The sequence below is a fragment of the Aspergillus japonicus genome (assembly GCF_003184785.1).
Source record: "Aspergillus japonicus CBS 114.51 unplaced genomic scaffold BO86scaffold_13, whole genome shotgun sequence".
NCBI lineage: Eukaryota > Fungi > Ascomycota > Eurotiomycetes > Eurotiales > Aspergillaceae > Aspergillus > Aspergillus japonicus.
The window spans coordinates 152,092-177,306 of NW_020291650.1; the positions used below are offsets into that span (position 1 = coordinate 152,092).

The following is a 25,215-nucleotide window of genomic DNA, read 5'->3' on the forward strand; positions in this document are numbered from 1 at the left end:
GTTCATGGTATGCATCCGTCCTCCTTCGAAACTGACGAGACCCAAGAAACGTGCTGATTAAGTATTGGTGCTGGGCGCAGCGGGGTCTGACCTGGGCAATTCTACTAGGCGAGAGAGGTCTGAGAGAGGGCCTAATTCTGATTGGAATTGCGCATTGCATTGCCATGGTATGTACACTCTCTCACTTCCAGGGACGCAATGTCATGCAGTGCAGGATTGACGGACACAGGTTCTTGTCTGGACAGGATTTGCAGGCGGTGGTGGCGAATACTGCGTCATCCTCGAGGCGATCAACTCCATACTGCAGATTGTCGTGCACACAAAGCTTCACTGCGGCATGTAATAACTTCGAGTCGGCAATCGCAGTGGCAATTGTCACATTTGGCTTGGATAGTGAGGCGCCAGCTGCTACCGTTGGGCCACTGGTTGAGGTGCCGGTGTTGTTGGAAATGGTGTATGCAGTTCGGTGGTATGCCAGGAAGCGGAGGTGGGAAGCGTAAATCATAAACTTTTCTTGTCCTTCAACTTGATAGAATACACCCTAGAGCTATCCGTGCCAGCTAGGGAGCTGAGCCCTGGGAGTCAGCTGTAGGGGTTACAGAGGCGAGTTAGTTGTTGCTAATCTCGTCAAGAACCTGGAACAGAATCTGGTTCTGCACCCTGCAGCCCTCCTCCGTGGTAAGACCCCTGGAAAAGCCCGCCCAAAGCTTGCGTCGAATCTCGTCTAGCTCGACACCCCGCGTGTTGTACTGTGTGATGAGCTCGTCGGCGATGGCGCAGAGAGTGGTATTCAGGACATCGCCACTTTTACTATCCGGCCATGACGTTCCGGTTTCATCGGGTGAGCAGCCACACACTGACTGGCCGTGGGATTTCTCTCGACCCTTCTCCATCGACTGACCCTTGATCTCGACTGTAGACTCGCTCGAATCATTGACCGGCTTCGATTCTGGAGGTGGCAATGCCCCCGCAGTATCAGGAGTACTCTCAGAGCGACATGTCTGCTGGGCAGGGCCACGACTCGAGGGAGCCTGCACGCCAGACTCCGATCGAGGGAGACTAGGAATGGCGATCTTCTGCGTGGGACTTGGGTCCTCCACCGACTTGTCTAGATACTCTTCAATCGCGGTGGGCGATAAGCCCACATCCGACAATAAACTTCGCAGTCTCCGGTTCTCGTCCTCGAGACCTTGGACCGTCAGTCGATGGTAAACATCATTCTGCCGGATTATCTCCTGCAGGGAGATTAGTTTCTTCTCTAGGTCGCGAGTATGCGCCAGCTTTTCGGCACGGCTCCTTCGCTGGTTCTCTCGGATGCGTGCAAGTCTATCTGCAACCTGCGTGTGATGTTTGGTCAGCACTGTACTGTAGAAAGCCTTGACAGAGCGGGCACGGGGTGCTAGATATGTACCCTTGGAGGCGATGGCGAATCCATTCTGCTGTGAACCAGTGTTTAATGTCTAGGAAACAGAGGATTTTGGGGAGCCAAGAATCATAAATCTACCGACCGTGCGAGGAGCTACGGAGTAGGGAGTAGATTCACATGCAATTATGACTTCATTTAAGATGGTTTCCCCCCACGGGCGTTTCTGGCAGAAACGGAATGCCGTAGTCGCCCCCGCGCCCGCCTCGGGGTCCGTTGCCCGATTAGGACGGATAGGGCGAACTCGACGGCGTGAAAGATTGAAACGAGATAAGGGATTTTGGCAGCAAAACCACCCTGTAACCGACCCACTGGCTGGAGGTCATAGCTCGGAAACTTTAGCATGGTAGCAGATTAGATATAGATGTCCTTGAGATGTGGATTTACGGGATCACGTTTGCTCGTCAAGGAAACACACAGTACTAGTAGTATAGTCTGCTACAATACAGTATGTACAACAGTACGTACCTTACACGCCAGATGGAAGATGATCTCATGGAGCGATTGTGCAAAAAGATGTCATCTCCCCACACAATGCTTAGGACCCAAGGCATCGATTAGCTTATCCCAATATGACAGATCCAGCGGTCAATTCAATCATCAATGAATCCATGGAACTGTCATGGAAACCACGACTCAGCTATGAGTGGCTGCATGCAACCTGCACGACGTCACTAGCCGTCCTCGGGTCAACCAACCCGTTCATCGTTCGTTCATTCATTCATTCATTCATTCATTCATTCATTCATTCATTCATTGAGCTCTCAATCTCCCTCCCACTCCCTGAGCTTCATCAATCGACCACGACCACCACCACTACCTTCACCTCCTCCCAACGCTTCCTCCTCCTCATCACCCACAGCACCAATAATCCCACTCAATAGCCCCAACCAACCTACCAACCATGGTCTCAACCCGCCATCACCCCGACGACTTCCCACCACCACCGCCCACCTCCCCCTCGACAACATCCCGATCCCCAAGCGCCAACGGCAACAGCAGCAGCAGCAACAACACCACCACCACCAAAAAATGGGTCCACACCCCCTCCACGGCGATCACGCTGTGGCTCGTGTTCTCGGTGCCGCTGGTCCTCTGGGACGCGGGCTACGTCCTGCTGCGCCCGCACTCCATGCCGGGCCACCGGCTGCACTCGCCGCTGTGGACGCCCTACGCGCTGTACGGCACGATCGACTACATCTACGGCTGGCCGGCCTTCAACGCCCGCAACGGCTTCACCGCCGCGCAGACCGTGCTGAACCTGCTCGAGAGCGCCGGGTACCTCTACTACCTGGCCGTCGTCTACCGCCACGGCACCAGCCTGACGGCCACCGGCCGCGGCGGGCAGCCGCGCCACCCGCACAAAGGGGTGGGCTGGTTCCTGCGGGAGACGAAGGTCGTGGCGGGGCGGACGGGCGCGCTGGCGCTGCTGGTCGCGTACAGTGCGTCGGTGATGACGGTGGGGAAGACGGTTCTCTATTGTAGGTTGCGCTCAGCCCGGGGCCCACTCTTTCGACCTCTCCGAAGGAATGAAAAGGAGTGGATGGGACTACGGATTTGCTGATCTTGATATCCATTGACAGGGCTGAATGAGGTGTTCTCCGGGTTTGAGAATATCGGTCACAATGATCTCTGGACCTTGGTTTTCTTCTGGATGATTCCGAAGTAAGTTGAACTTTTCCCCCTGTCAATCTTGTAGAGGCGGGGCAAAAGGCTGATCAGTTGGTTGTAGTGGTCTGTGGATTGTCTTCCCCAGCTATAATATCTATATTCTTGGAGCGGAGATCGTGGCAGCGTTGGAGACCTCGGTCCCGCGGCAACGGGTCGGGCGACCCAAGTCGTCGTAGGTCCGGTTGGTCCAGACGGATGTGGCTGGCTTTCATACGTTCAATGGTTTCAACTTAGATCAGGGCTGTCTGGGGGTGGGGGTGGAATATGTGACGGGGAGGGCCTGTGTAGGTGTGTAGGCAGGCCTAGTACGGCAGCATTCGCGCCATCCCTTAGCGACTCCTATATAAAGATTCCAAGTGAAAAATCTCTGTAATCTCGATGGGCCTAGATGTTAGCAAGTTTCAACATGTCTCCGTGTTTTCCCCCGGGAAAGAGCCGACCCAGGATATCCTGCGGTGCGTGAGTGCTCTGCGGGTAGAAAAGATCTTGTCACCTGGCGTTGAGGCTGGTATTGTTGAGATGCGGCCTAGTCTAATGCTAGAACGCGTGGATGTCAAAGGAATGAATGAGGAAAAGCTCATAATATCGGACAGCGGTGTATAGATCGTTGAAACACGCTTAGATGCGACGGAAGAAACTATACTATCTTGATACACCGTGATGCCTCAGGCAGGGTAGTCGACGGAAGGTGGAATCGAAATAGTTGGCGTCTCAATGCATTTGTCAAGCTTCGACTGGGGAAGAGGTTGCGGTAGTCATAGAAAGTAGTAGTATCCAAGTACATCTCTCTCGGAGCTCCGCTCATGACACGAAGGCCTGAAGCTGTTGAATCCGAAGAACATCTCCAGAGTCAGGCCATTCGATATCCAGCCCCCCGGTCGCCAAAAAGCCGTAGGTCATAGCTACTCAACTGACGACAAATAATATCACAAGCATCATTGGTCTAGTGGTAGAATTCATCGTTGCCATCGATGAGGCCCGTGTTCGATTCACGGATGATGCACTTGGATTTCGTTTTTTTTTTTTTTGCTTTTTGACTCCGTGATTACTCTACTCCTCCGAGGCAAAACCTCTCTCTCGTGTTCCAATTTTGTTGGCTGAAGTTATTCTCTGTACTTTCAATGTCATTTAAGTCGGTTTCTTGGTAAGGTCGGCACGGGTAGCACGGGTAGCACGGGTAGCACGGGTAGCACGGGAAGGGTCCCTCGAGTCCTCTGGATATACTACAAAAGATATACCTTCGGTTGTTAGTAGACCATCGCTGGACGAAAGACACCCCAGTCTACTTTTGAAGTCGAATATATATTCTTGGTATATAGCACCTACATAATACATCCAGAGTCACGGGCCATAAAAGCGTCACTTCCGCAATACAACCAGCCACCCCTGACTCATAGCTCTTTTTAACTCCGGTTCTTTCCCTCCCGAATATACAAAACCGCCCGTTCAACCAAAGTAACGATCAGTCGCCAAAGTACGAAGATGAAAGTAAAATTATCAAGTGCCAACTGCACGAGTCACAGAAAGATAAATGTCACAACAAATATGCCAGACGATCAAGCATGCGAGCCGCGGTTCGCCCCCAACCCCATGTCGTACGCACCCATGGGCATCGCACCAGCACCGCCGAAGCCAGAGAGATCGGGTCCGCCAACAGGATTGCTGGTCGGCCCTCCTGGCTGTGCTGCTGGGTCGAGGTTGACCCCTGCTCCAGCACCGACCGGGTCAAGGTTAAATGGTAGGAACCAGGCACTTGGTTGGTAGTATTCCCCGGCGCCGGATGGCGCGTTGGGGTCTATCTGCCCGGTGAAGATAGTAGAAGTCGGGTCTTGGGTAGGAGGCATATCAGGTGGCGCCGGCGGCATAGCTGGCTTGTCAGGTACAGGAGGCACAAATGCCGCGGCAGCAGGATCAAAGTCGCTGAATGAGCCATACACAAACTGCCGATCGAGTTGTGGGAGCTGATCAGCAGCCGGCATGGGGAAATCAAACGCGGTTTGACCGAACGGCGGTTGTCCATTGCGGTGGTTGAACATGGCGGGTTGAGGAAAACCAGTTCCAGTGGTGCCTAGCATTCCTGGGGCACCCTCCATAGTCACCTCACCCACTGACTGTGGTGGTGTGGCTTGGTCAAAGCCGGCGACGCTGTCGCTTTTGCCGCTTCTCTTCGAGGCTCGGCGTGGCATAGTGGGTTGTGGCGTGGGCGAAAGGCTGGCGAAGAATTCCTCGACGCTTTGCAGATCGGGTCTTTGGCTCATCACCCCTTCGTCGTTCTTAGACTTCGCCTTCGGGTCGGGCTCCTCCCAGTGAGATCTCGACATGCCGTGAGGATACTTATCGAACCAGTCGCCGTACTGGAACATAGGGGTAATCTGCCCACCGTTCTGCGTTATCACAGTACCCTTGATAGCAGCGTCTGCAAATTGTCGATAACGATCCTTGGCGCTCTCGACCATATAATGGAACATCCCCCAGTATTTCTTCATCTTGTTGAGGTAGCGATACGTATGGCGTAGGTTCTCCTTGGACCGTGCCTCCAGCTGTGCGTTTTTGGAGAAGATTCCCCAAATATGAACCGTACTGGCGGAATATGCACAGTACCCGGCGAACGGGACCGTCAGGGGATAAGCCGACGCACGGTCAATCAGCACGGAGATATGATGAGCTGCTTCTACTGCGGCACGCCCAGCATTGCTTAGGAAGACCTTGGGCATGTCCCGCGGTGGTCGCCCGCCTGGGGACAGTGGAATGGCGAACTGGTTCAAGAAAAGCATGTTTTGGTGAATAATGATATGCAGGAAAAGAAACTGGTTCGCAATCCGATCGGCCGCGTGTATTTGAAGATTCTCATAATTGAAGGAAAGATGGCTGGGGAGTGATGCGGAAAATTCCTCGATCTGTCGCTTGAGGCGCATGTAGCCAGATTCGGGCGACCATAGCGGCTGTGTATCTCTCCGCTTACCTCCTAGGTTCAAGTAGTCGACGATGCGTCCCCAGATAACAACAGCACGGATAATGTAAGCGGATACTCCCATATTGTCTCGAGCGCTAGATAATTGGCCCACGTCGTCGGGTACGGGGTTCAAAACAACGCCGTCTAGATCTTCGGTTGGCCCTGGGATCTCCATTTGAAAATGCGTCTCTTTGATGGGGAGCTGGATTTGTAAGAATTTCTCGTTACCAATGGGCGGGCGCTGGCTCCCGGAAGAATTATATCGGTCCATTAAAAAGCAAGCCCACATGGTTCGTCTTCGGATCTCGCGGTCAGTGAAGCTGAGCTGCTGGGAGCCATTGCCATTTTTCTGAACAAGTAGAGGGTCATATTCGAGCTCCCGGTGCAATTGTAGAGCGTAAGCCATGCGCAGTGCTTGTCCGCCAAACGACCAACTCCGGCCGCCATGACAGGTACCAAATTCGTGAAGTCCCAGTAACAAGAATACCGTTAGGATGGTTATATTCGGTTCGTCATGGCGACTCAAGGCGATCGCGGCGGCGGGGTTCGCCCAGTTCTCACCGCGCAAGAAGGGTGGCTCGGAGTTGATCTGCGGGTGCGTCGAGAACCGCGCTGACACGGCACAGACGGCTAGGATGAGCACGGGAGGTACCGTCCTCGCCTTGAGCCTTCGCATGAAGCTGGGTTTGTGGAGCAGGAGGTAGGATTGACCATAGACGCAGTCGAAGAACACCTCCGCCAGATGTTCTTGGATCTCCAACGAGGGCAGGAACTCGGCCCCCTCCGTCATCAGACCCGAGGCATCGCCTGGCTTGCTCTCCCGGCGCATCGGAAAGGTGTCCTGCGGACCTTCGCGACTGCCCCGGCCCCACTCATCCAGTTCCGCCGCGAAGGCTTCCTCCGCCGTGCGCTTCTTCTGCGCTTTCGCGGTCTGTCCCGGCTGCGGGGGCCGGACCACCGACCGACCAATGGCAGCCATGTCTCTCGTTTCTTCCTTCGGGATGGTCTTGATCACCCGGTCCTCCATGCGCTTGAGCCGCTTGTCGAGCATCGCCATGTAATCGGTGCGGGGGGCCGCTTTCCTCGTGGTGACCTTGTAGACGCAGGGAATGCGGGAGCGCGAGCAATGCTTGCAGGCGGGCTTCTCGCCGGAGCATCGGATCTTTTTGCGTCGGCAGGCGATACAGGCCAGCGGCAAGCGCTTGCGCTCCTTCCCGGCCTTGGTCTTCATCTCGCTCCATGCGGGTTTTTCACTCTGCTGTGCGTCCGGGTTGAGGGCGGAATCCCCGGGGGCGTCATCTCGATGCGCATCAGGCCCAGATTCCTGCAAGAAGTTGGAATCGCCAGGGGCGATGACACTACCGGGATCACGCGAGCTGGCGGGGCTGTGGGTGTCGAGGTCTTCGGGGAGAGTGATATCGTCGGGGCCAAAGGCCAGGCCGGTGGAGGCCAAAGGGGAGTCGTCGGACTCGGGAGCCATCATGATGGGTGCAGATACCCCAAGAACCAGACCCAGATCATCGTTTGGCGGGTTGGGACTTGTGGGCGAGGGGAGACGGGGCCACAAGGTCTGGTTGTGTAGGCTGGGGGGGTGGTGGTGGTGGTTGTGGGGGTAGTTGTTGTTGTGGTGGTGGTGTTGGTGGTGATGGGGTTCTGCGGACGACGGGCTGAAACCGAGAGATGGCGGTGGTGGGTGTGGGTAGTATGGGGAAATCGCACTGGCAGGGTCGCTGACTGGTTGCTTGGCGTGACTGGCCGCCGCCTTCATCCTTCCTCACAAGTTGGCCGATTACTAATGCGCAATGCCTCCAAACTCTTTAGCGGACTGGATAAAATGTTGCCATGAGGAGGAAATATAGCGGTGGATAAGAGCCGAGAGAGGCGTTCATTTATCCAGACTGTATTCCCTGTGAGTGTGACGGTTGCAGAGTCAAGTCAAGGTCCCGTGCAACCTCACTGCACGCCTTCAAGTAAGTCATTGCCTCATGGGCGGGCCGCTCCGGATGATTCATGATTCACTGTCACAGTGTCACGTACATGCATAGATGTCAGCCCTCATGATTAATCAGACAGGTAGGTAGGTAAGTATATATGCAGATGGTAAATAACTCCCAGTGAAATCTGACTAGTATAGTTAGTAGTAGTCAGTATTCCGGTATAGTTCGGGGCCCCGGTTGATCCCTGCAGCTGTCGTCTGCCCTTCTAGTTCCGAGTGGGGGACGAGAATACCCCGCAAAGTATGGAGTAAGCTCACCATACTCGTGCTGTACAACCAAGCCTTACTGGACTCCATCGCAGAGCCGACTCTGACAGGCTGCATACCGCTACTTGATGATTTTCTTGCTAATTTGAAGGTTATAATCTAAGTTATTGTCCATTATTCTTTAAACGGGCCAGATGGTACAGTTGGCACGGCCCCGTAACCATGTAGGTGGCACACACTCAATCAAAGAGCAGCTACATTTTTTAAAGGTTCACAGGGGGGGACAACCCCAGTTCGAATCCGGCTTTGCCCTCTACATTCTTTCTGCGCAGCCACCGTGGCAGGGTGTGGGAGTCTTCATCGTCTTCTAGTTTGTAGTCGACCGTAATCATGATTCATTCGGGGTGCTTTGGTGCCCCATAGTCCACGAATGAAGATATGGCTGTAGAGATAGGATCTCACGGTATGTATCTGCAGCAGGGAACAGCGCCAGGTCAGGAGTCAGAATAATCCTGCTCTGTCTGAACGGCTAATCTACAGCATCTTCATGTCACTAATGCCTACTTGCCTACTTGGAATGGTCCCTGCAGTCAAGATTCTGCTCGCGTGAATTGCGATATACATCAATAGTCATGCCGTTGAGTTGTACATACGCGGCTGGACCCCTCCGAAGCCAGACGTACTGTGGTGACCATGCTTCTAAAATCATTTCATAACTCTGGTATACTCCACTACTGGTGAACATGACAGACGAGCGCATAAACCATCAAATACATGAAAACAATCATATCAGTACAACCGCCAGAACACAGCACAGGGTACCAAGATTTTCCGTGTCACGCTCTAAATTAACCCGAACAAAAGCCAATACATGTATCTCCTCGACACACGGCGATGCGATGCGATGCAATGAAAAGCAAAAGTCATATAACCGATGCATTTGCCGGCCATCAATCAGTCGTCCCATTCTTCATCCAACTGATCTATCAGTCTGTTTTCCGCGTCTAGGTCACCTCGTCGCCCGTAGCTGGAAGCGCGCGTGTGCCCAAGAGTCGGGGAGCGGTTGAACCGGAAGAGCCGGCCGACGGAGGAGAGTAGAATGACGAACATGTCCTATGGTTCGGAAAAAGGGGACGAATCAGCATTGATTCCACGTTGTCTGATATTCGAACCAAGAGCGAAACGAGAAGAGATAAAGACATGTCGCTGTGATTTAGTACAAAATGTTCAATGACGTGGTATAGAAACTGGCTAGATAGCAAACAGCATCATAGGAAATCCAGCTTGCTCCATGATGGCCCGCGGCGGGCAGCCAGCACCATAGCTCCAGGATGTTTATTCATGTCCAGCACAGTATGATATATAACCAAGGGGAAGAGGTCAAGAAATGTCGTAGGAGAGCTCCCAACACCCCGCGATTCAAGCTCTAGACCAGCCAAAGCGAGAAGATCAATCCAGTCGCGAGGTCGGAAGCCTTGTATTCCCGGATTCTTTGTACGACAGGTCTCGGTGCAGAAACCGAGAACGACGGAACGGTATCAACGCTAGTATACTTACTTTGACAAAGTCGACTATGCCAGCCCAGAGGCTGTAGTTCGGGCACTGCCTCCAGCCGCGCTGGTGCATGACAGTTCGCTGATACGCGCAGCCACCTACAAGATAGGCTGCGATAGCAATCAAGGCACTATGAACTGTCAGCAACATGAAAATCCAAGTGAAAGACAACTGCGTACATGATGCCAAAGACCCCACCGGGCGAAAGCCCCTGGTTCGGAGGTATCGGAGCGGTAGCTCCGCAAGCGGCTGAGCTGCGCACTTCAAAGAAGTACGTGCATTGGTCCATTGTACCGACAAACGAGACGGTTGCCTGGGACGAAGGCGAGTCGCGTTCGCATAGGAATGACATAATGGTGGACTTGGTGTGGGTGCTGCCGTTGCCCAGGTAGTCGCCCGGACATGGGGAGCCATCCGTGTAGTTCATGACCAATTTGCGCCCCCGGAAGAAGGGATCGGATGCCTGTTGCCTACACACTGTTCAATCAAGGTCCCAAGAAATCCCACGGGAGTAGACCTACCCAATTGAGTATACCTTGCCTTCCTTCTCGTAGTATGCGCTGACGTTCTTCCACCGGGCGCTCTCGACTCCCACTACGTCTTTCACATCTTCCAGCACAGGCGCGCAGATGTTGACTGTGAAGTTGGCACCGTAGTCATGGCCCTTGGCGTGCCAGCTGCCTTCCCGAGCGTTCTTGCGCGGCTTTTCGCCCTCCGCAGGCGGAGGCGATATGGAAATCGCATTGAGATCGTAGAATAAGCCCGTGGTGGGGGAACGGACCACACAGGGTGAGAGGGAGTCCTTGGAACCCGAGGAATCGGAGGCTGCGTATACAGGAAGTAGAGGAGCTGCGACACAGAAGAGGAGCTTAAGCAGGGAAGAAGATAGGGGCTTCATCGTGGGCGAATGTGTCCCTTACGGAGGCAGCCGGGGGTTTCGGCGATAACGGCTCTCAGTCCGATGAGAGGAGATAACAAATAGAAGACAATCCTGTTGTCTGGAGAAAAAGAGAGAGTGACGTTGGGTCGGAGGTAGATAATAATGGAGGTACCAAAGAAAAGAGGACAAGGTAAAAGAGAGACAAACACGGCCACGAGAGGATGGATGGATGGATGCGTAGGAAAGAGCCGCGACGCTGTCGTCGTAATGTGCGGAGATGAAACGTCGCATTGATTGATGGCAGGTGCGGAGACCGGTCGGAGTCAGTCCCGACCGGGTGTGGCTGACTCAGCACCTGGATAAGCTTTCCTTCTTTTCTTTGGTTCACCGCCCGGCTGAGCTCCATCCGGCTCGGACCAGCAGCTCTCAAAATGGATGCCTGCTGCCAGAGCTGAGCTGATATTTATAATTGCTTAGCGTCCATTGATTGAATAGTTCGGCCATCAGTTCCCCAGTCTGCCTCAAGATGGCGCAAAAAAAGTCCTCGAGATCCAAAGTTCCCATTCAGCCTGTGCCCGAGAAGCGCGGGTATGAGTTCTGTGGCCCGTATGTGATATCAATCCTCTTCTTGAAAGACTACGCTGACCCATTCATTGTGCAGGCCTGGTGCCTTTGGAATCGTGTTCGGCCTTCCTCTCCTAGTATACACCTTCGCGTTCCTGTGTAACGATGTCTCCGGCTGCCCTGCACCGTCTCTACTCCACCCGTCGACCCTCACTCTCGAACAATTGAAGGAGGAAGTGGGCTGGCCCAAGGGGGGCTTGGCGGACCTCTATAGCACAGAGGTGACCCTGTGGGTGCTCAGCTACTACCTGCTTAGTCTGGTGCTCTATGTGTTTCTCCCGGGCCAGGAGGCTGCAGGTACCGAGTTGGCTTGTGGAGGTCGACTGCGGTACAAGTTCAATGGTAAGCTACCCCTGCATTTGCGTGTGTGTGTGTGTAGAGCAGCTCTGACTCTGGAACAGCATTCCCGACGGCGGTGTTGATCCTCTCTGGCCTTGCCACATGCACCTACATCTACGGCTCGGACTTCGTCGTCTGGACTTTCCTCTGGGATAACTACGTGCAGGTCCTCACCGCGAACCTACTAATTTCGACGGCGATCGCTGTCTTCGTCTACGCGAAGAGCTTCACGGTCCCGGCCCCTGGCCAACCCAACCCCGAGCTGCGTCAACTAGCCCCTGGTGGCCACACTGGCAATGTCTTGTATGACTTCTTCATCGGCCGAGAGCTTAACCCTCGCGTGCGGCTGCCCATCCCCTTCGTCAGCGAGGCCTCCCGTACCATTGACATCAAGTCCTGGTGTGAGATGCGTCCGGGTCTCCTGGGTTGGATCATCCTGAACCTGTCGAACATCGCGCGCCAGCACCGCACCTACGGCTACGTCACCGACTCGATCATCCTGTCCACCTTCTTCCAGGCATTCTACGTGCTGGACGGCCTGTACATGGAACCCGCGCTCTTGACCACGATGGACATCATCATGGACGGCTTCGGTTTCATGCTCTCGTTCGGCGATATGGTCTGGGTCCCGTTCATCTACAACTTCCAGACCCGGTATCTGGCGGTCTTCCCGCTGGAGCTGGGACTCAAGGGTATCGTGGCGGTGCTGGCCGTCACCGCGGCGGGCTACTCGATCTTCCGGGGCGCCAACAACCAGAAGAACCGGTTCCGCACCGACCCGAACGACCCCCGCGTTAAGCACCTCAAGTTCATTCAGACTGCCAGCGGCTCGAAGCTACTCACTTCCGGCTGGTGGGGCTGCGCCCGTCACATCAACTACCTCGGTGACTGGCTCATGTCGTGGTCGTATTGTCTCCCTACCGGTATCGCAGGGTATGTGGTCATTCAGGGCGTCAACCCGGCCACGGGCGACCTGCAGAAGCAGGTGGTGCAGACCCCCGAGGTCCGCGGCTGGGGCATGGTGTTCACCTACTTCTTCATGCTCTACTTTGGCGTCCTGTTAATCCACCGCGAGCGTCGCGACGAGGAGAAGTGCAAGAAGAAGTACGGTGCGGATTGGGACCGATACACTTCCTTGGTGCGCAGTCGCATCGTCCCGGGGATCTATTGATCCGAAGAGAGGTCAAGGATTCGTGAGGTGGCGTGCGAGTGTAAAATGAAAAAGCTTCTTTTGCTGCTTTGAATTGGGGGTCTCCTTTCCGTGGCCTGTACACTTTTATGGACTTTTGTAATAGAAAAAACTTACTCCATATATAATTAATTCACCGTTTGCGCTTCTTCGGATTCGCGTCCACCAACACCTCCAACCCCCAATCTCCATCCCCAGCATTCGGCACCCACGGAACAAGGACGGTTTTCGCTTCTCGTAGAGCCCGTGCCCGCGCCTGACCGGGTCTCGTGGAGGTGACGATCGCTCTCTTGAAGTCGACATACGTAGCTGCGTCGACGATCTGCCGTAACCTCTCATCGTCAAGCCGAGACAGCCCATCCTCGTGCTTCACACGGCCATCCTGCCGGGCCGGGTTCCTCTGGAGATCCAGAACAACCTCCCGGAAGGTCCCCCACATCCGCGCGCGCGACAGCGCCGACGCTCCCCGCACCACCGGCGCCGACGCCTTACTCCCCTGCTTCACCCCGCCGATGATGCTCTCATACAGCCCCGTCCGACTACCCGCCAGCTTGGGCAGCTGCTTGGCCCCGCTCGCGGGCCCCAGCACGACCAGCCGATCGGCCCCAACGGAGGGCGCGGCCACCCACACCGCCGAGATGGTCCCGGGCTTGTATTTTGTGGTGCTTGTGGAAGCGGTCTGCGGCGAGTCCCGGGGCTTGCCGTACTGCCATAGGGAGTCGGCCAGCGCAGCGGGGATGGGGAGGATCTCGAAGGGGTGGAATCGGTAGCCGGAAGCATCCCCCTCCTCCTCCTCCTTCCCGTCTTCTTGTGTCTCCAGCCCCCGCTGCTCTTCTTCCCCTACTTCCTGACATCCAGATGAAGAAGACAAAGAAGGCGCAAGATATCCCCCGACCAGCCCCTTCATCCTCCCCTCCTTCCCAAACGCCCTCTCACACCCGACTCCACTGATCTCCGTCTCGGGCAACACCACCCCAGCCAGATACGCACTGGCCGTCACGCGGACCAACAGCGCCGTCTCCGGGGACAGCAAGGACGAGACCTGGCGGAGGGCGAGCTTGTCGGAGCAGGATTTGCTTTTGGTGGAGTCGGCGTCGGCGCGGGCGGGTTTGCGGCGGACGATGCCGAGTTTCGAGAAGTGGCCGCGGCCGTCGAGGAGGTTTGCAGGGGGTGGTTTGGTCGGTGCTGATGAGGGGGGGTCTGTTGTTGGTGGTGTTTTTGCAACTGTAGTAGATGTGTGAGGGTTGGATGTCGACGATAGGGCAGCGGTCGGTGGTTTTGATGTTGTTGGGTGTGTAGGGTGGGGTTCCTCTGGAGCTGGGGGATTTGATAATGATACTGGTTCGGATGGAGAGGGATCCTCCACCCATGGCGTGGGATCCTCCTGCGCCGCCATGGTGAGCTCCATGCTTGCATCGCCGCAGGGCGCGCAGGTGCAGCACATGTAGACTTTGAGGTCTGGCTGGAGCTCGAAGGGGGGTTGATCGGGGTGCTGTTGCTGTTGCTGCTGGGGGGATCGACGACGAATGAACCGGGATGGCGATGGCGATGACGATGGCGATGAGCTTTGGGTGGTAGCAGCAACGTCCTCACCCAACAGCAACCCCCTCACCTCCGACAAGACCCAGTAGTTGAAAGCCCGGAGGGCGAGCACCTCGGCGTGCCAGTCATGGAGAACGAGACCCTTGCAGTTTGGAAGCTGGGAGGCAGCGAGACATTTGGCGCCTGATCTGTTGTCATCAGTATAAGTGTTTCTGCAGATGTACAGTACAGTACTGGAGTAGATAAGAGAGAAGGGAAAAACACACGTAACAGCAACACAAGTCAATTCTTCCTCCGTCGTATTCTCGCCTGATATTGCTGTTAGCACTATCACATTTCCAAGTTGTTGATATGCAAGGGAAAAAGGCATCGAAAACATACCCCTCACAACGACCATTCCCGCCATCGGAATCCACTCTCTGGTGCCATCATCGCGAACAATCGGTTTACTGCGGGCGGGCAGCGCATCGAAATGCGCATGCACTAGGCGCGCGATGCGAGATGAGAGTCCATCTTGCGGATTCTCTTCTCCCATGGCATATATTGAAGAAAAGAAAAATCAAAACCGGAATTCCTAAAAATGAAACCAAAAACCCAAACCCCCGACTGGACTATAGAACCAGTACGTAGTGAGGAGAAGTAAAATCTACAATTTCCCCGATAAGTCATCCGCTATCGATAAATGCCATCCCCACATCACGTGGCATCCTGCATCCACCCATGCCTTTGCCGCATTTTCAAACCCAACCCAGCACACCCCAAAAGCTCCGCGGCGAAACATCAACCAACCTTCAACAATCAACCAGAAACAGAAGCAAGCCCACCATCCCACCCCCCCTCAACAAACCCAAATTACCATTGACAACCCCCAACCCAAACCCAAACCCTTGACCAAAAGCAACAATGGCCGACAAACTCCGCACCCTCCAGAACCTCGAGGCGATGCAGGCCCGCTACATCGGCACGGGCCACGCCGACACGACCAAGTACGAGTGGCTGTCCAACATCGTGCGCGACAGCTACGCCTCGTACATCGGTCACCCGCCCATGCTGTCGTACATGGCCGTGGGGATGGGCGAGTCCAAGGAGAAGGTGCGGGCGACGATGATCGAGAAGATGGTGCGCGGGGCGGGGAATCCGCCGGAGGTGAGTTTTGCACTTCCCTTATGGGGGATGGAGTGGGCATGCCTGTGGATTGGGCATGGATTGGGTCTGCAGTGGATGTGGTGTGCTGATTTATCGGGTTTAGACACAGGAATGAGGATGGATGGGTTGAGTGGTCCAGTTGGGAGTTGGAAGGGGTCGGGGTCGGGGTGCTGATCGGGGGGTGAATGGTTTGCCCGGTTGGTCCAGTGTCTAGAACAGAGGCTTTGGATGATGGACGAATGCTGGATGACACAGACTAGATCTGTGGTCTGGTTATTCGGAGAACTCTGGGTGTATACCTGAGGAACAAGACAAGAAACGACATCAGGTCATCGATGAGAGGCAAGGAGTTTATGGATACGGCGTTTTGGGGGCGTATGCCTTTCTGCTCATGCAGCGAGATTTTCTCAATACTCGATAAAGATTTACAGTAATCATCACATCATAACACAATCATTCAGATCCCACGTGCTTGCACTGTACTCCGGAATGTATCTCACTCATCAAAACCCAACATAATGTACAAGGCCGACCTAGGTAGTAACCAAGCCCATCTAAACCAGCCACTGCATTCATCTCTACGATTCATCTACCACTGCGATTACTTCTTCTCCTCATTCAACTTCGTTGCCGAAGCCCCAGCAGCAGCAGCATTGGCAGCGCCTGGATCCTGCTGCGCCGCCAGCCTCGTATTCTCCGCCTGCAGCGACCCGATCAGATCCAACCACTGCTTGCGCTCCGACCGCAGCCGATCGACCTCCTTCTTCAGCAGCTCGACCTCTCGCCGGAGCGCATCCGCCTCGCCGCGGGCGCGCGACTTCTCCTGCTTCTCGGCGTGCTTCTGCTGCCGCGCCTCGATCTTCGACGCCTCTTTCAACTGGTCCTTTTCGATCTTGCCCAGCTGTTTCAGCAGCTTCGACTCCTCATTGAACAGCCCGGACGCCACCTTGTGCGCACGCGCGGCCTCATGACGGTTGTGGTGGTGGTGCTGGTGGTGATTGTTGCCACCGCTGGACGCCACCCCCCGGTGCACGCTGCTGCCCGGACTGCTGCTGAGTTGTTCGCTACCTACGTCACCGGCCGCGGCCAGCGCCGCTGCAGATGCCTTGTCTCGCTTGTTGCTGCTGCCGCCTTCAGCCGTGGCTGTTTGTGGGGGGGAAGCTGGAGTCGTTTCGACATGCAGGGCCTGGATCTCCGAGCGAACACGGTCCAGCTGCGCCTCAACGTTGCGTTTGCGCTCCGCCAGCTTGGCCAGTTGCTTCTCGTGGGATGAGAGTTTCCCCTTCTTGTTGAGGGTCATCTGTTCGATGGCGGAGACATCCGGAGGGGCCTCGACGGCGGAGTCGAAGGCCGAATTGGCGGAGAAGGCGACAGAGGCTTTTCCTTGCGAGGCTGCGTCGTTGAACTCCGGCTCGGTGGCTTTGGCAGTAGTAGTAGTTGTTGTTGTGGGTGATGGCTCAGTTTGCGGATCTTCCTTGTCGTCTGTCGGATAGCCAGTTTCCTGGGCAGTGCTGACTGTCGACGACTGTCGCGAATGACCGTGGGGGAGATAGTCGAGGACGGCCTGCGGAGCATACCGTTCCAGACCCGCATTGACCAGGTATGCGAAACTGGCAATGAGGCCGTGATGCTCAACTTCCGTGTCCGAATAGTAGTCCGAGTCACTGGAATCCTCAGACACGCTATCCTCGTCGTCTTCCGCCGACGCCTCAGCGCCAGGGTTATGATGCTGATGATCTGTAGCCCCCGACTTGCGATGCGCGTGCTTTTTATGGCCTTCATCCCGACACGCCCAGTTCAAGAACTTGATAGCATCCTGACAGATACTCTTGGGGGTGCCCTTTTCCACCATCCATCGAGGGATATTGCCTCCGGGATCACTTCTCGTGACCATCACCCACTCCACGGGATTCAGTTTCTTCTGCACTTCCTGCACCTCTTGCCCATCCACTTCCTTCCCTGCCCCACCACCAGTACCCTCCCCCTCCTCCTCATCGTACACCGGAATCTCCCGAATAAACTCGACACTCTCATACTGCCCCCGAATGTAATTCTGCGTCGGCGGCACATCAGGATGTTCGCACGGCCTTGAAACCATCATCCACCTCCTCGCCTCTTTCCCCTTGCTACCGGCCTCCCCCTCCTTCTGCTCCCCTGCCGCAAACCCCTCCGTCACAACCTCCCAACTCACAATCAAACTGACAAAATCCCGCGCCGCCGTCGGCTTCGGAAACATGGCCGAGACATGGTACACCTGGACGCGGCCCACAACCCTAGCGCCATCCTCACTCTTGACCTCGATATCCTCCACCAGCCGCTCGGCCCCGATGCCGCGCACGGCCTGGTCCGGCGGCCGCCCTTTCTGGATCTGATGCTGGTTCATGCGCAGCGTGTGGCCCATCTCGCCGGACAGTTTGGTGTGCCACTTCGTGAAGGGCAGCCCGGCGAACACGCTGCGGCGGCCGAACCAGTGGCCCTTGCCGTCCGCGCCGGGGAGCTTGTAGATCGGGATGTGGAGGGGGTTCTCCTTGGCGGAGGAGATCTTGATGGGCTTGCTCCATTCCTTGTGGTGGGGGTTGTTCGGGATGGAAGGGGGCGGGGGTGGTAGTATTGATGGTGGTGGTGGTTGGGGGTCTGACGATGATGATGATGACGATGGGGGAGTGGTTGTGGTAGTAGACGTCGGGGAGGTGAGGAGGTGGGAGGCGCGTGCGTTGGAGGGGTGGAGGATGGCTGCGGCGGGGGGTAAGTGGCTGGTGTTGTTGTTCGTGTGAGATGTGGAAGATGGACTCTCTTCTTTATCGACCGGCGGCTCGGGAACGGACTCGATGATCAATCGCGCTTTCGTGGCGAGGTCGTTGAGGTAGGCGCGCAGAGCGTCCGGGTCGTTGCTGGGGATCGAGTCCCAGGTGGTCGGCGAGAGGCAGTTGAGGGCCTCTTGCAGGTCGGCCATGTTGTCCTCTTGCTGCCTTTGTTCTGAACCTGCCTTATGAGTGTGATGATAACAGTGTATATGCCATATATTGAGTTGGGATAGTACCACTTGGATGTAAGTCTTGTGACAAAGCGAATGATGATTAACTGTTAGGCAACTGGAGGTGGAAGATAGTATAGATTGCAGCGAGCGAGGAGAGAAGAGTTCTAGCCAGAGGGTGGAAAGCAGGAAGGGAAAATTGCGGGGAAATTACTTCATGCACGAACCGTCGTTCATAGGGAAACAGATTCTTTGATGATGATAATGATGATGACGATGAAACGTAGCCAGCCCGCCCCGCGATGATGATGAAGGTGGTTGTCCGTAGTTAGTGGTTGTTCCGCCCTGCTGGGCTGGGCTGGGCTGGCCTTGACCCTGACGTCATCCCGAGGCCCGGACTCTTTTGTTTAGCGCCAGCGGAGATCCCGCACGGCGGAACAAATACGTACGTTGAGATTACGCATAACCTTTCCCCATGGAATATCTTTCAACTTCATTTTTGCATTTTTGCATTATATCAGACTTAGGTACATCTTGCCAATCACATACGGAACAGCAGAAAGAACAAGAATAAGAAGGCGAAGAAAAGAACAACGCACAACGACGTGGGCGCAGCCCTGCCAGCATCCGATTCCCGCCCGCTCTTCCCACGCCTCCTCCAGGGAGGGTTGGTCAAACGGATAGGCGCATCCAGGTAATCCCGAAAATAAACAAAAGAGATAAAACCCAGCCTGGATGGTAGGAGATGAGCCTACCAGAACAACACGAGGCCCGGAGGAAGAGCAAAGTCGCCTTCAAGGCCATTGTATCACTCGCAGATCAGGGGCAACGCAGAGAGGTCACAGACCCCCACTCAAAGTGCGTTGGCTCAACTGGTGGTGTGTGTGGCTCTGCCACAGGCAGTCCCCCCCCCCCAACCAAACCTAATCGGACGTGATCAACAACAGTCCTGACGCGAGTCAGCACAAACTCAGAGCCTCGTCTTGGTCATAAGAATCTGCCGTCATAGATGCATCACAGATGCTTTCTGCTGATCAGCAGCGCCGCTGCGCATCCCAGCTAGCTAGTCCCGTTGGATACCTGTATCCCCAGACTAACTGACCGCAGAGATGCTGCCTGGTAGCCAAGTACAGAGGCAATGCACAGCATTGTCTGCCTCAACCACCCGGACCAATCGCGGCAATGAAACGAAAACGAAGGTGAACATTTCCTCATCCAAATCATATCCCGTGCCGTGAGGCTAACCAGGTCTTCATGACGTATAGTGAAAAGCAATCACAATTGTAGCCGACCCGCCGCTTCTTGATGCTGTAGAACAAAAGTAATCACGCTAGCGCTGTTTGAATCAATAGAAACGAAAATAAAACACAAAAAACCGTAAACGAAGAGAGGTGATCTCAGCAGTCATGCAAAATATAGAAGATATGGAGTATCATGTATGTCGCAAAGTCAATCAAGGAGAACGCCGTCATTGATGCCAATTAGTCGGATATCTGTCGTGGGGAAGGTTTGGCCCCGGTCGGTCATGGACTGGTGCAGGAGGGATCGGGCCGGGCGGCATAGGCGAGCTGTAGTATTCGTGATGTCGGTTCGAACCCTGGGATCTGTTTCCAAAAGACACGCCAAGTCAGGGAGACCGTTAACATCAAGTGTCTGGTTCCATGGACGCGTTTACATTATTGTCCCGTAGGGAAGCGAAAGCGATGAGAAATCCTGGTATCGATCCCCCCACCCAAACCCTGACATGTTGGCTGCCGTGCTGCAGAGCATGCTCGGCAGTGGGAGAGCTGCAAGAGCCGCCGAGGTCGCCGCCACACCGTAGTACTGCGCCGCGCTGTACGGCGGCGCCGTCGTATACGGTGGACTGAAGGTTGACGCCGGTGGGGAGGTTAGCTGCGCATCCTCCATGCCGCTCATGTGAGCCCAGAGACCTGGATTCACATCCCCAGTCGTGGTCGTGGCTGGGCTGGACGGCAGGATCTTCCAGGGGTCCATCGGAAGGGGCTGATGCATCGAATCCTGCCACCAGGGTCCGGGACCCGTTGAGCTGGGCAGGTAAGGCACCGAACGGAGCACATCGACAACCCGCGGGGGCGGTGGCTGCAGGGGGACGAACAAGTTGGAGATGGCCACTTTGGCTTCCTCACTGCGGCCGGCCAGAAGTTCACCCGCCCCATCTTCCTCGAGCCCTTCAAGGGCAAGGACGCTTGTGCGATAGACAAACTTATTGGCGGCTTGGACAAACTCCTCCTGTAGCTTCTTCAGTTGGGTATCCTTGTCGGACCAGTCCCAGGTTTTCGCAGCGGCATCGACGGAGTAGACATCCTTGTGGTAATCGACCAGCGCCTCGATAGTTTCCGGGGTTAGCTTGAAGGCGACTTCATTCTGCGACACCATATCCACATGGACGACGTAGGCTTCGATGTGGATCATCTGATAGTTGCAGACGGCCTCCATCAGAGGGTTGTCATCCTTGCGAAGTTCGGCGTCGGGAGCCTTGGGGAACATCATCGAACACAGCGTCCAGATGGCGTTAGGCGAGGACAGCGTCTCGGTCAGACATCTAGTATGCTGTGTGACATTGTTCAGCGGGCGTTTGACTCGGTTGACCCGTTTCAAAGTGGCCGTGAGCCACGGCTCGATGCGGGTGTTGAGCACCACGTTTGGCGACGACCGCGGGGCAAATGCGGCTGCCGACGAGGGCAGTAAGACGGTGGGCATTTCTCAGACTGCGGGAGAGCGACGAAAGATGGTACTGTATTTGACAAAAAGCAAAGAACGAAGAAGAGAAGGGCGAATCAGTAAAGAGAGAGAGAAGATAGGATCGAAAAAGACCATAGAGGCGACATTCGCCCACACCGAGGGAGTTTTCCTGATACAATCCAATCCGTCTGTTGAGGGCAGACAGAAAAAAAAAAGAGGCAGAGCTCGAAGTCACGAGGACGACCCAGCCCCGATAACAGGCACGGATGGGTATGTAAATAATGAAAAGGAAAAGGGGAAAAAAGCAAAATAATCGAAGTAGGTGTGGCGGGGTAAAAACCGCTGCCTATCTGGTAGACGATGGAGACGGTGGGATCAGAAGGTGAGTTGAACAGTTAGGGTATAGATTAAAAATCCCCACCATCAACCAAAGGCAAGTGGAGTGTAGCAGCGGGTGTTGTAGGAGTAGTAGGAGTAGGTAGTGGTGGTGGTAGTGGTGGTATTGGTAGTGGTAGTAGTAATAATAGGCAATCGTGGGAATGTGTAAGGCAAAACTACTAACTGTGTGGGCGAACGCGCGAAAAGAAAACAAAGGAATGGCAAGGACTGTAAAAGGATTGCAGGCCCGTGAAAAGAGGGAGGAGAGGAGAAGAAGAGGAGGAGGAAGGAGAAAAAGAGGAGGAAGAGAGGGAATAATGCAAATGGAGAAGGAGAAAGAGGAGGAAGAGGAGGAGGAGGAGGGGGGCAAAACAGACAGATGGAGGCTGCCTGCAGTTCAGTCAGTGTATGCAGCAATAGCAGCAGCAACAACAACAATGGAGAGGAGAGTTGAGCTGACTTGACGGTACAGATACAGTATGGTCCACCGGGAACGGGGCTTTAGTATGGGTGAGTATATGTATCAATGCACGGGATTCTATACAGCCGTCCAACAAGCCACCCACAAAAGACAAGAGTCCGCTCCGAAACAGCAATGTCCACAAACACTCAAATTCTAAAAGGTAGCGTCTGGATTCGTAGAGAGCCAAAAAAGGCTCATTGACTTGAGAACGTTAAACAAGCCAAACGAGACAGGTGCTAGCTGACTGTTGCATACTGTCTCGAATGCCTTCAGCTCTCGCCAACCAACTTTGATAGTAGTTAAGTTACCGGACGATACGCACAAGCGATAGCCCGTGCATAACTTAGTTACTAGACGAGGAGAGCAGAGGAGAGAAGAGAAGAGGGGGGCAACTCGCAGATTCGCGCTGTCTGCAATGGCGCAGTCCGGCCGGCGACTTTTCCCATGCAGTCGACGCGAAATCCGATCGTATGGTACGAGTGATTTTTCTTTTGTGATTTTCACATCTGCAATTTTTTCCTTGACCTGGACGGCAAAAATAATGAATAAATTCTTGAAATAATTATTTCTATCATTTTTGATGGTTGGAGCCATCGCCCGCTTTGCCAGGTGCGCTTTCAATCACTTTTTTCTTGCTCATGCTTCTCCGTGCCTTTGAGCAACAAATCTTCGCCAGATATGCAAGTGTCCAGAATCGTCATCGGCAGTGGAGCATCAACCAGGAAAAGACAGGAAACAGAAGGGGACGAAAAGCCCGAAAAAGCAGAGTCAGTCAAGTAGTAGGGAATTATTAGTTGGTCAATCCACGACCCTGGAAGGCAAAGTCAACTTGGAAGAAAGAGCAAGAAGAGGCACGGGGCTAGTTTAGACCAGGTGATCCCCCATGATTAATTACTTACTCATGTATTACTATTTCGGCTTGCTGGGTGACTCTCTATCCGTACATCCACACTACATTACTACTTAGCATTGTACACATAACATAGTGCTCCGTATTCTAGTAAAGGATCATTGCTAGTAACTAACTACACAAGCTTACTACAGCAGATGTGACTTCAATTATGCCGTGAACTGACTCAAGATCCAATTTCCACATAATACCTTTTACCTTTTAAGGGTCGCGGACGTCCGCGAACAAAGAAAGTTTGGGCCAAAAGGCGCCCCCGTAGTCTATCTAAGCTGTTTCTTGCCTACCGTACATCGGTGGGGTCGATGCCTGCTGATATCATGGATGGAGAATGGAAGTGCTCTCCGGTCGGATGCGAAATGATCGATGATTTAACCTTTTCTATATCCTCGTTTTTCTGTCGCACTCCCCAAACTCCCTGAGAAGGGCCCTGTCCATCGTGGGATTCTGATGGTGGGAGGGGATAAAGGCAACTTTGCCTTGGAAAACTCTTCCACATTCTCCTTTCAAATGAATCACCATGCATCGACAAATGCCACAGTGGGATAAGAAGCCAGTCAACTGCCCTAGGTAGGCAGGTCACACAAAAGGGCAGACAGGACAGGACAGACAGACAGAAACTTGAGTTTCTGCCCAGGACGGCCGGACGGCCGGGCGGACGGACAAGAGACAGAAGCTGAACCATGGATCAACCCCAACAAGCGTTCCATTCATTCATTCTCAATTCCTGTCTGACCCGGGAGGGCCCATCTGCCAGGCGTGTGCGTGCGTGTGCATTGTCCGGTCAGTGATGGTGACACCGGAAAAGGGAAGTAACCCAGCAAGAGTTGTGCTCCGAAGTACTTTTCCATTCTTTCTTTTGTCCCTCAATAAAGCGGTTGCTTGACTCTATATCTCAGATAGAATTCGTATACAAATGTTGTAGACAGATAGAAAAAGAGGCGTGTTGCAGGATGGGCTTGCAGGTTGGAATCAGGGCTGGCTGGGGCTAAGCTAAGCCCCTCCCTCTTCTCTCTCACTCGGCCTCTTCCCTCTTCTTCCTCCGCGATGAAGCAAACGCTCCACTTGCCATGCTAACTGCGATGGCTGAGAGTGGCAGTACAGTCTTTTTTCCCTCATGACCAAGACATTCATGCATAATACTCCTTTTAGATACGTTGACGTTTGAACAGTGGGAGCGAATACGATCCATATCCGACTGTTCGAGTTCCCGGCGTTTCAAACACTGAGTCAACGGCTACATCAACTACGTTATATCGATACATCTACCTACGAGTACTAACCTTCAGCTGTTGCGCGATCAAACCTCAAAGTCGGATTATTCTACACTGGCAGAGATTATCCATCGCATCATTTAATGATGCAATGACTAATCAACGCACGCGACATCCAAAAGTACTCAACTCTATTCTGCCTTGTGCTCAAAATCATGAATCCCGTCCTCTATAGACTTGAGTCAAGACAAGCCCACTCGCATTGCGAGAGTATTCAAGCACGGGTGAAAATCATCCGATTGCAAGCCCCGAATCAAACTGAGTCTAAATTCTCAGTATGAGCAAGACATGGGAAGGAAAAGCCCGTCCGGCACGCGATACCGCCACCCACTTCGCGTCCTTGGACCGGTGGGACCCTTTTCGAAGCAACTCACATGTGGCAAGTCAGCCCTGGGATCCAGATCCAAGTGGACTTCACATCTATACTCTACAGATTCATAGTCCTAGATGCTGGGTGTATTTTAAACGATTAGAAATAACGATTTGGAGTCGACATCGATGTAAGCTACTCCGCACATCAAACACGGAGACCAGTTTTTCATCCTGCGCGAGAGCCCTACATGGGACAAGTATACGCAGCCGCATACAAACCCAGACCTGTGGGCGCATGTACATACAGTACATCATCGCGCATCCGTACATGTACGCCGATATCTACTCTTACCATGCCAAACGCCCATGTGGGTAGAGGGAAGACCGGAGATGTGGGAATCCACTCTTGCATATGACTCACCCCAGCACACGCTCACTACATTCCGATCGTCTGTGTACGTACACCCTTATGATTTTGGACGCGTATAGAAACTTGATCTATACTACATGCTCGGTACCTATGGCCATGACAAACTGAACAAAAAGCCATCACAGTATTCGAGGTAAGCCGGGCACAAAGATTTAAAGCAATTGTTCTTGATGAACCAATAGTAGGAGGGGAATTTTTTATACCTGCTTTACAAAGGTGCAGCATAGAAAATATCTGCAACCACAGAGAA

General features: G+C 54.1%; 12 protein-coding genes and 1 non-coding gene across 13 annotated transcripts; 6 read left to right on the forward strand and 7 right to left on the reverse strand.

Annotated features, from left to right (window-relative positions):
- BO86DRAFT_40567 (uncharacterized protein) lies at positions 1–554 on the forward strand. Its single transcript, XM_025674111.1, has one exon. The coding sequence runs from the start codon at positions 165–167 to the stop codon at positions 498–500; it is 336 nt and encodes a 111-aa protein (XP_025529399.1). The 5' UTR covers positions 1–164; the 3' UTR covers positions 501–554.
- Positions 555–1,519, reverse strand: BO86DRAFT_40571 (bZIP transcription factor). Its single transcript, XM_025674113.1, has 2 exons — positions 1,412–1,519; positions 555–1,337 (listed from the first exon to the last, which is right to left on the reverse strand). Exons 1-2 carry the CDS (start codon positions 1,433–1,435, stop codon positions 609–611), a joined length of 753 nt encoding a protein of 250 aa, XP_025529400.1. The 5' UTR covers positions 1,436–1,519; the 3' UTR covers positions 555–608.
- Positions 1,520–1,978: 459 nt separating this feature from the next.
- On the forward strand, positions 1,979–3,667 carry BO86DRAFT_387766 (uncharacterized protein). Its single transcript, XM_025671673.1, has 3 exons — positions 1,979–2,904; positions 3,007–3,088; positions 3,156–3,667. The coding sequence occupies exons 1-3, from the start codon at positions 2,328–2,330 to the stop codon at positions 3,268–3,270; spliced, it is 774 nt and encodes a 257-aa protein (XP_025529401.1). The 5' UTR covers positions 1,979–2,327; the 3' UTR covers positions 3,271–3,667.
- A 359-nt stretch (positions 3,668–4,026) lies between these two features.
- Positions 4,027–4,097, forward strand: BO86DRAFT_t97. The gene has a single exon. It is a non-coding gene; the product is annotated as a tRNA-Gly (tRNA).
- A 322-nt stretch (positions 4,098–4,419) lies between these two features.
- On the reverse strand, positions 4,420–7,719 carry BO86DRAFT_387767 (putative C6 transcription factor). Its single transcript, XM_025671674.1, has one exon. It carries the CDS (start codon positions 7,528–7,530, stop codon positions 4,651–4,653), a length of 2,880 nt encoding a protein of 959 aa, XP_025529402.1. The 5' UTR covers positions 7,531–7,719; the 3' UTR covers positions 4,420–4,650.
- Positions 7,720–8,951: 1,232 nt separating this feature from the next.
- On the reverse strand, positions 8,952–11,058 carry BO86DRAFT_358623 (putative vacuolar sorting receptor (Mrl1)). Its single transcript, XM_025669749.1, has 4 exons — positions 10,326–11,058; positions 9,984–10,274; positions 9,808–9,934; positions 8,952–9,363 (listed from the first exon to the last, which is right to left on the reverse strand). The coding sequence occupies exons 1-4, from the start codon at positions 10,700–10,702 to the stop codon at positions 9,205–9,207; spliced, it is 954 nt and encodes a 317-aa protein (XP_025529403.1). The 5' UTR covers positions 10,703–11,058; the 3' UTR covers positions 8,952–9,204.
- A 46-nt stretch (positions 11,059–11,104) lies between these two features.
- erg24B (c-14 sterol reductase) lies at positions 11,105–12,998 on the forward strand. Its single transcript, XM_025671675.1, has 3 exons — positions 11,105–11,290; positions 11,346–11,650; positions 11,710–12,998. Exons 1-3 carry the CDS (start codon positions 11,211–11,213, stop codon positions 12,816–12,818), a joined length of 1,494 nt encoding a protein of 497 aa, XP_025529404.1. The 5' UTR covers positions 11,105–11,210; the 3' UTR covers positions 12,819–12,998.
- Positions 12,970–14,913, reverse strand: BO86DRAFT_417563 (tRNA-specific adenosine deaminase; the record flags this gene model as incomplete). Its single annotated transcript, XM_025675036.1, has 4 exons — positions 12,970–13,632; positions 13,732–14,566; positions 14,645–14,687; positions 14,760–14,913. 4 exons carry the CDS (start codon positions 14,911–14,913, stop codon positions 12,970–12,972), a joined length of 1,695 nt encoding a protein of 564 aa, XP_025529405.1.
- A 219-nt stretch (positions 14,914–15,132) lies between these two features.
- Positions 15,133–15,988, forward strand: BO86DRAFT_408473 (splicing factor 3B subunit 5 family protein). The gene is made up of 2 exons (XM_025674347.1): positions 15,133–15,524; positions 15,628–15,988. Exons 1-2 carry the CDS (start codon positions 15,282–15,284, stop codon positions 15,637–15,639), a joined length of 255 nt encoding a protein of 84 aa, XP_025529406.1. The 5' UTR covers positions 15,133–15,281; the 3' UTR covers positions 15,640–15,988.
- On the reverse strand, positions 15,985–18,661 carry BO86DRAFT_387771 (uncharacterized protein). Its single transcript, XM_025671676.1, has 2 exons — positions 18,565–18,661; positions 15,985–18,500 (listed from the first exon to the last, which is right to left on the reverse strand). Exon 2 carries the CDS (start codon positions 18,475–18,477, stop codon positions 16,126–16,128), a length of 2,352 nt encoding a protein of 783 aa, XP_025529407.1. The 5' UTR covers positions 18,478–18,500; positions 18,565–18,661; the 3' UTR covers positions 15,985–16,125.
- A 1,284-nt stretch (positions 18,662–19,945) lies between these two features.
- On the reverse strand, positions 19,946–21,479 carry BO86DRAFT_40677 (uncharacterized protein). The gene has a single exon (XM_025674216.1). It carries the CDS (start codon positions 21,217–21,219, stop codon positions 20,170–20,172), a length of 1,050 nt encoding a protein of 349 aa, XP_025529408.1. The 5' UTR covers positions 21,220–21,479; the 3' UTR covers positions 19,946–20,169.
- A 1-nt stretch (position 21,480) lies between these two features.
- BO86DRAFT_40702 (uncharacterized protein) lies at positions 21,481–22,292 on the forward strand. The gene is made up of 2 exons (XM_025674231.1): positions 21,481–21,985; positions 22,052–22,292. The coding sequence occupies exons 1-2, from the start codon at positions 21,741–21,743 to the stop codon at positions 22,197–22,199; spliced, it is 393 nt and encodes a 130-aa protein (XP_025529409.1). The 5' UTR covers positions 21,481–21,740; the 3' UTR covers positions 22,200–22,292.
- An 803-nt stretch (positions 22,293–23,095) lies between these two features.
- On the reverse strand, positions 23,096–24,005 carry BO86DRAFT_387773 (uncharacterized protein). Its single transcript, XM_025671677.1, has one exon. It carries the CDS (start codon positions 23,632–23,634, stop codon positions 23,233–23,235), a length of 402 nt encoding a protein of 133 aa, XP_025529410.1. The 5' UTR covers positions 23,635–24,005; the 3' UTR covers positions 23,096–23,232.
- Between the last annotated feature and the right edge of the window lie 1,210 nt (positions 24,006–25,215).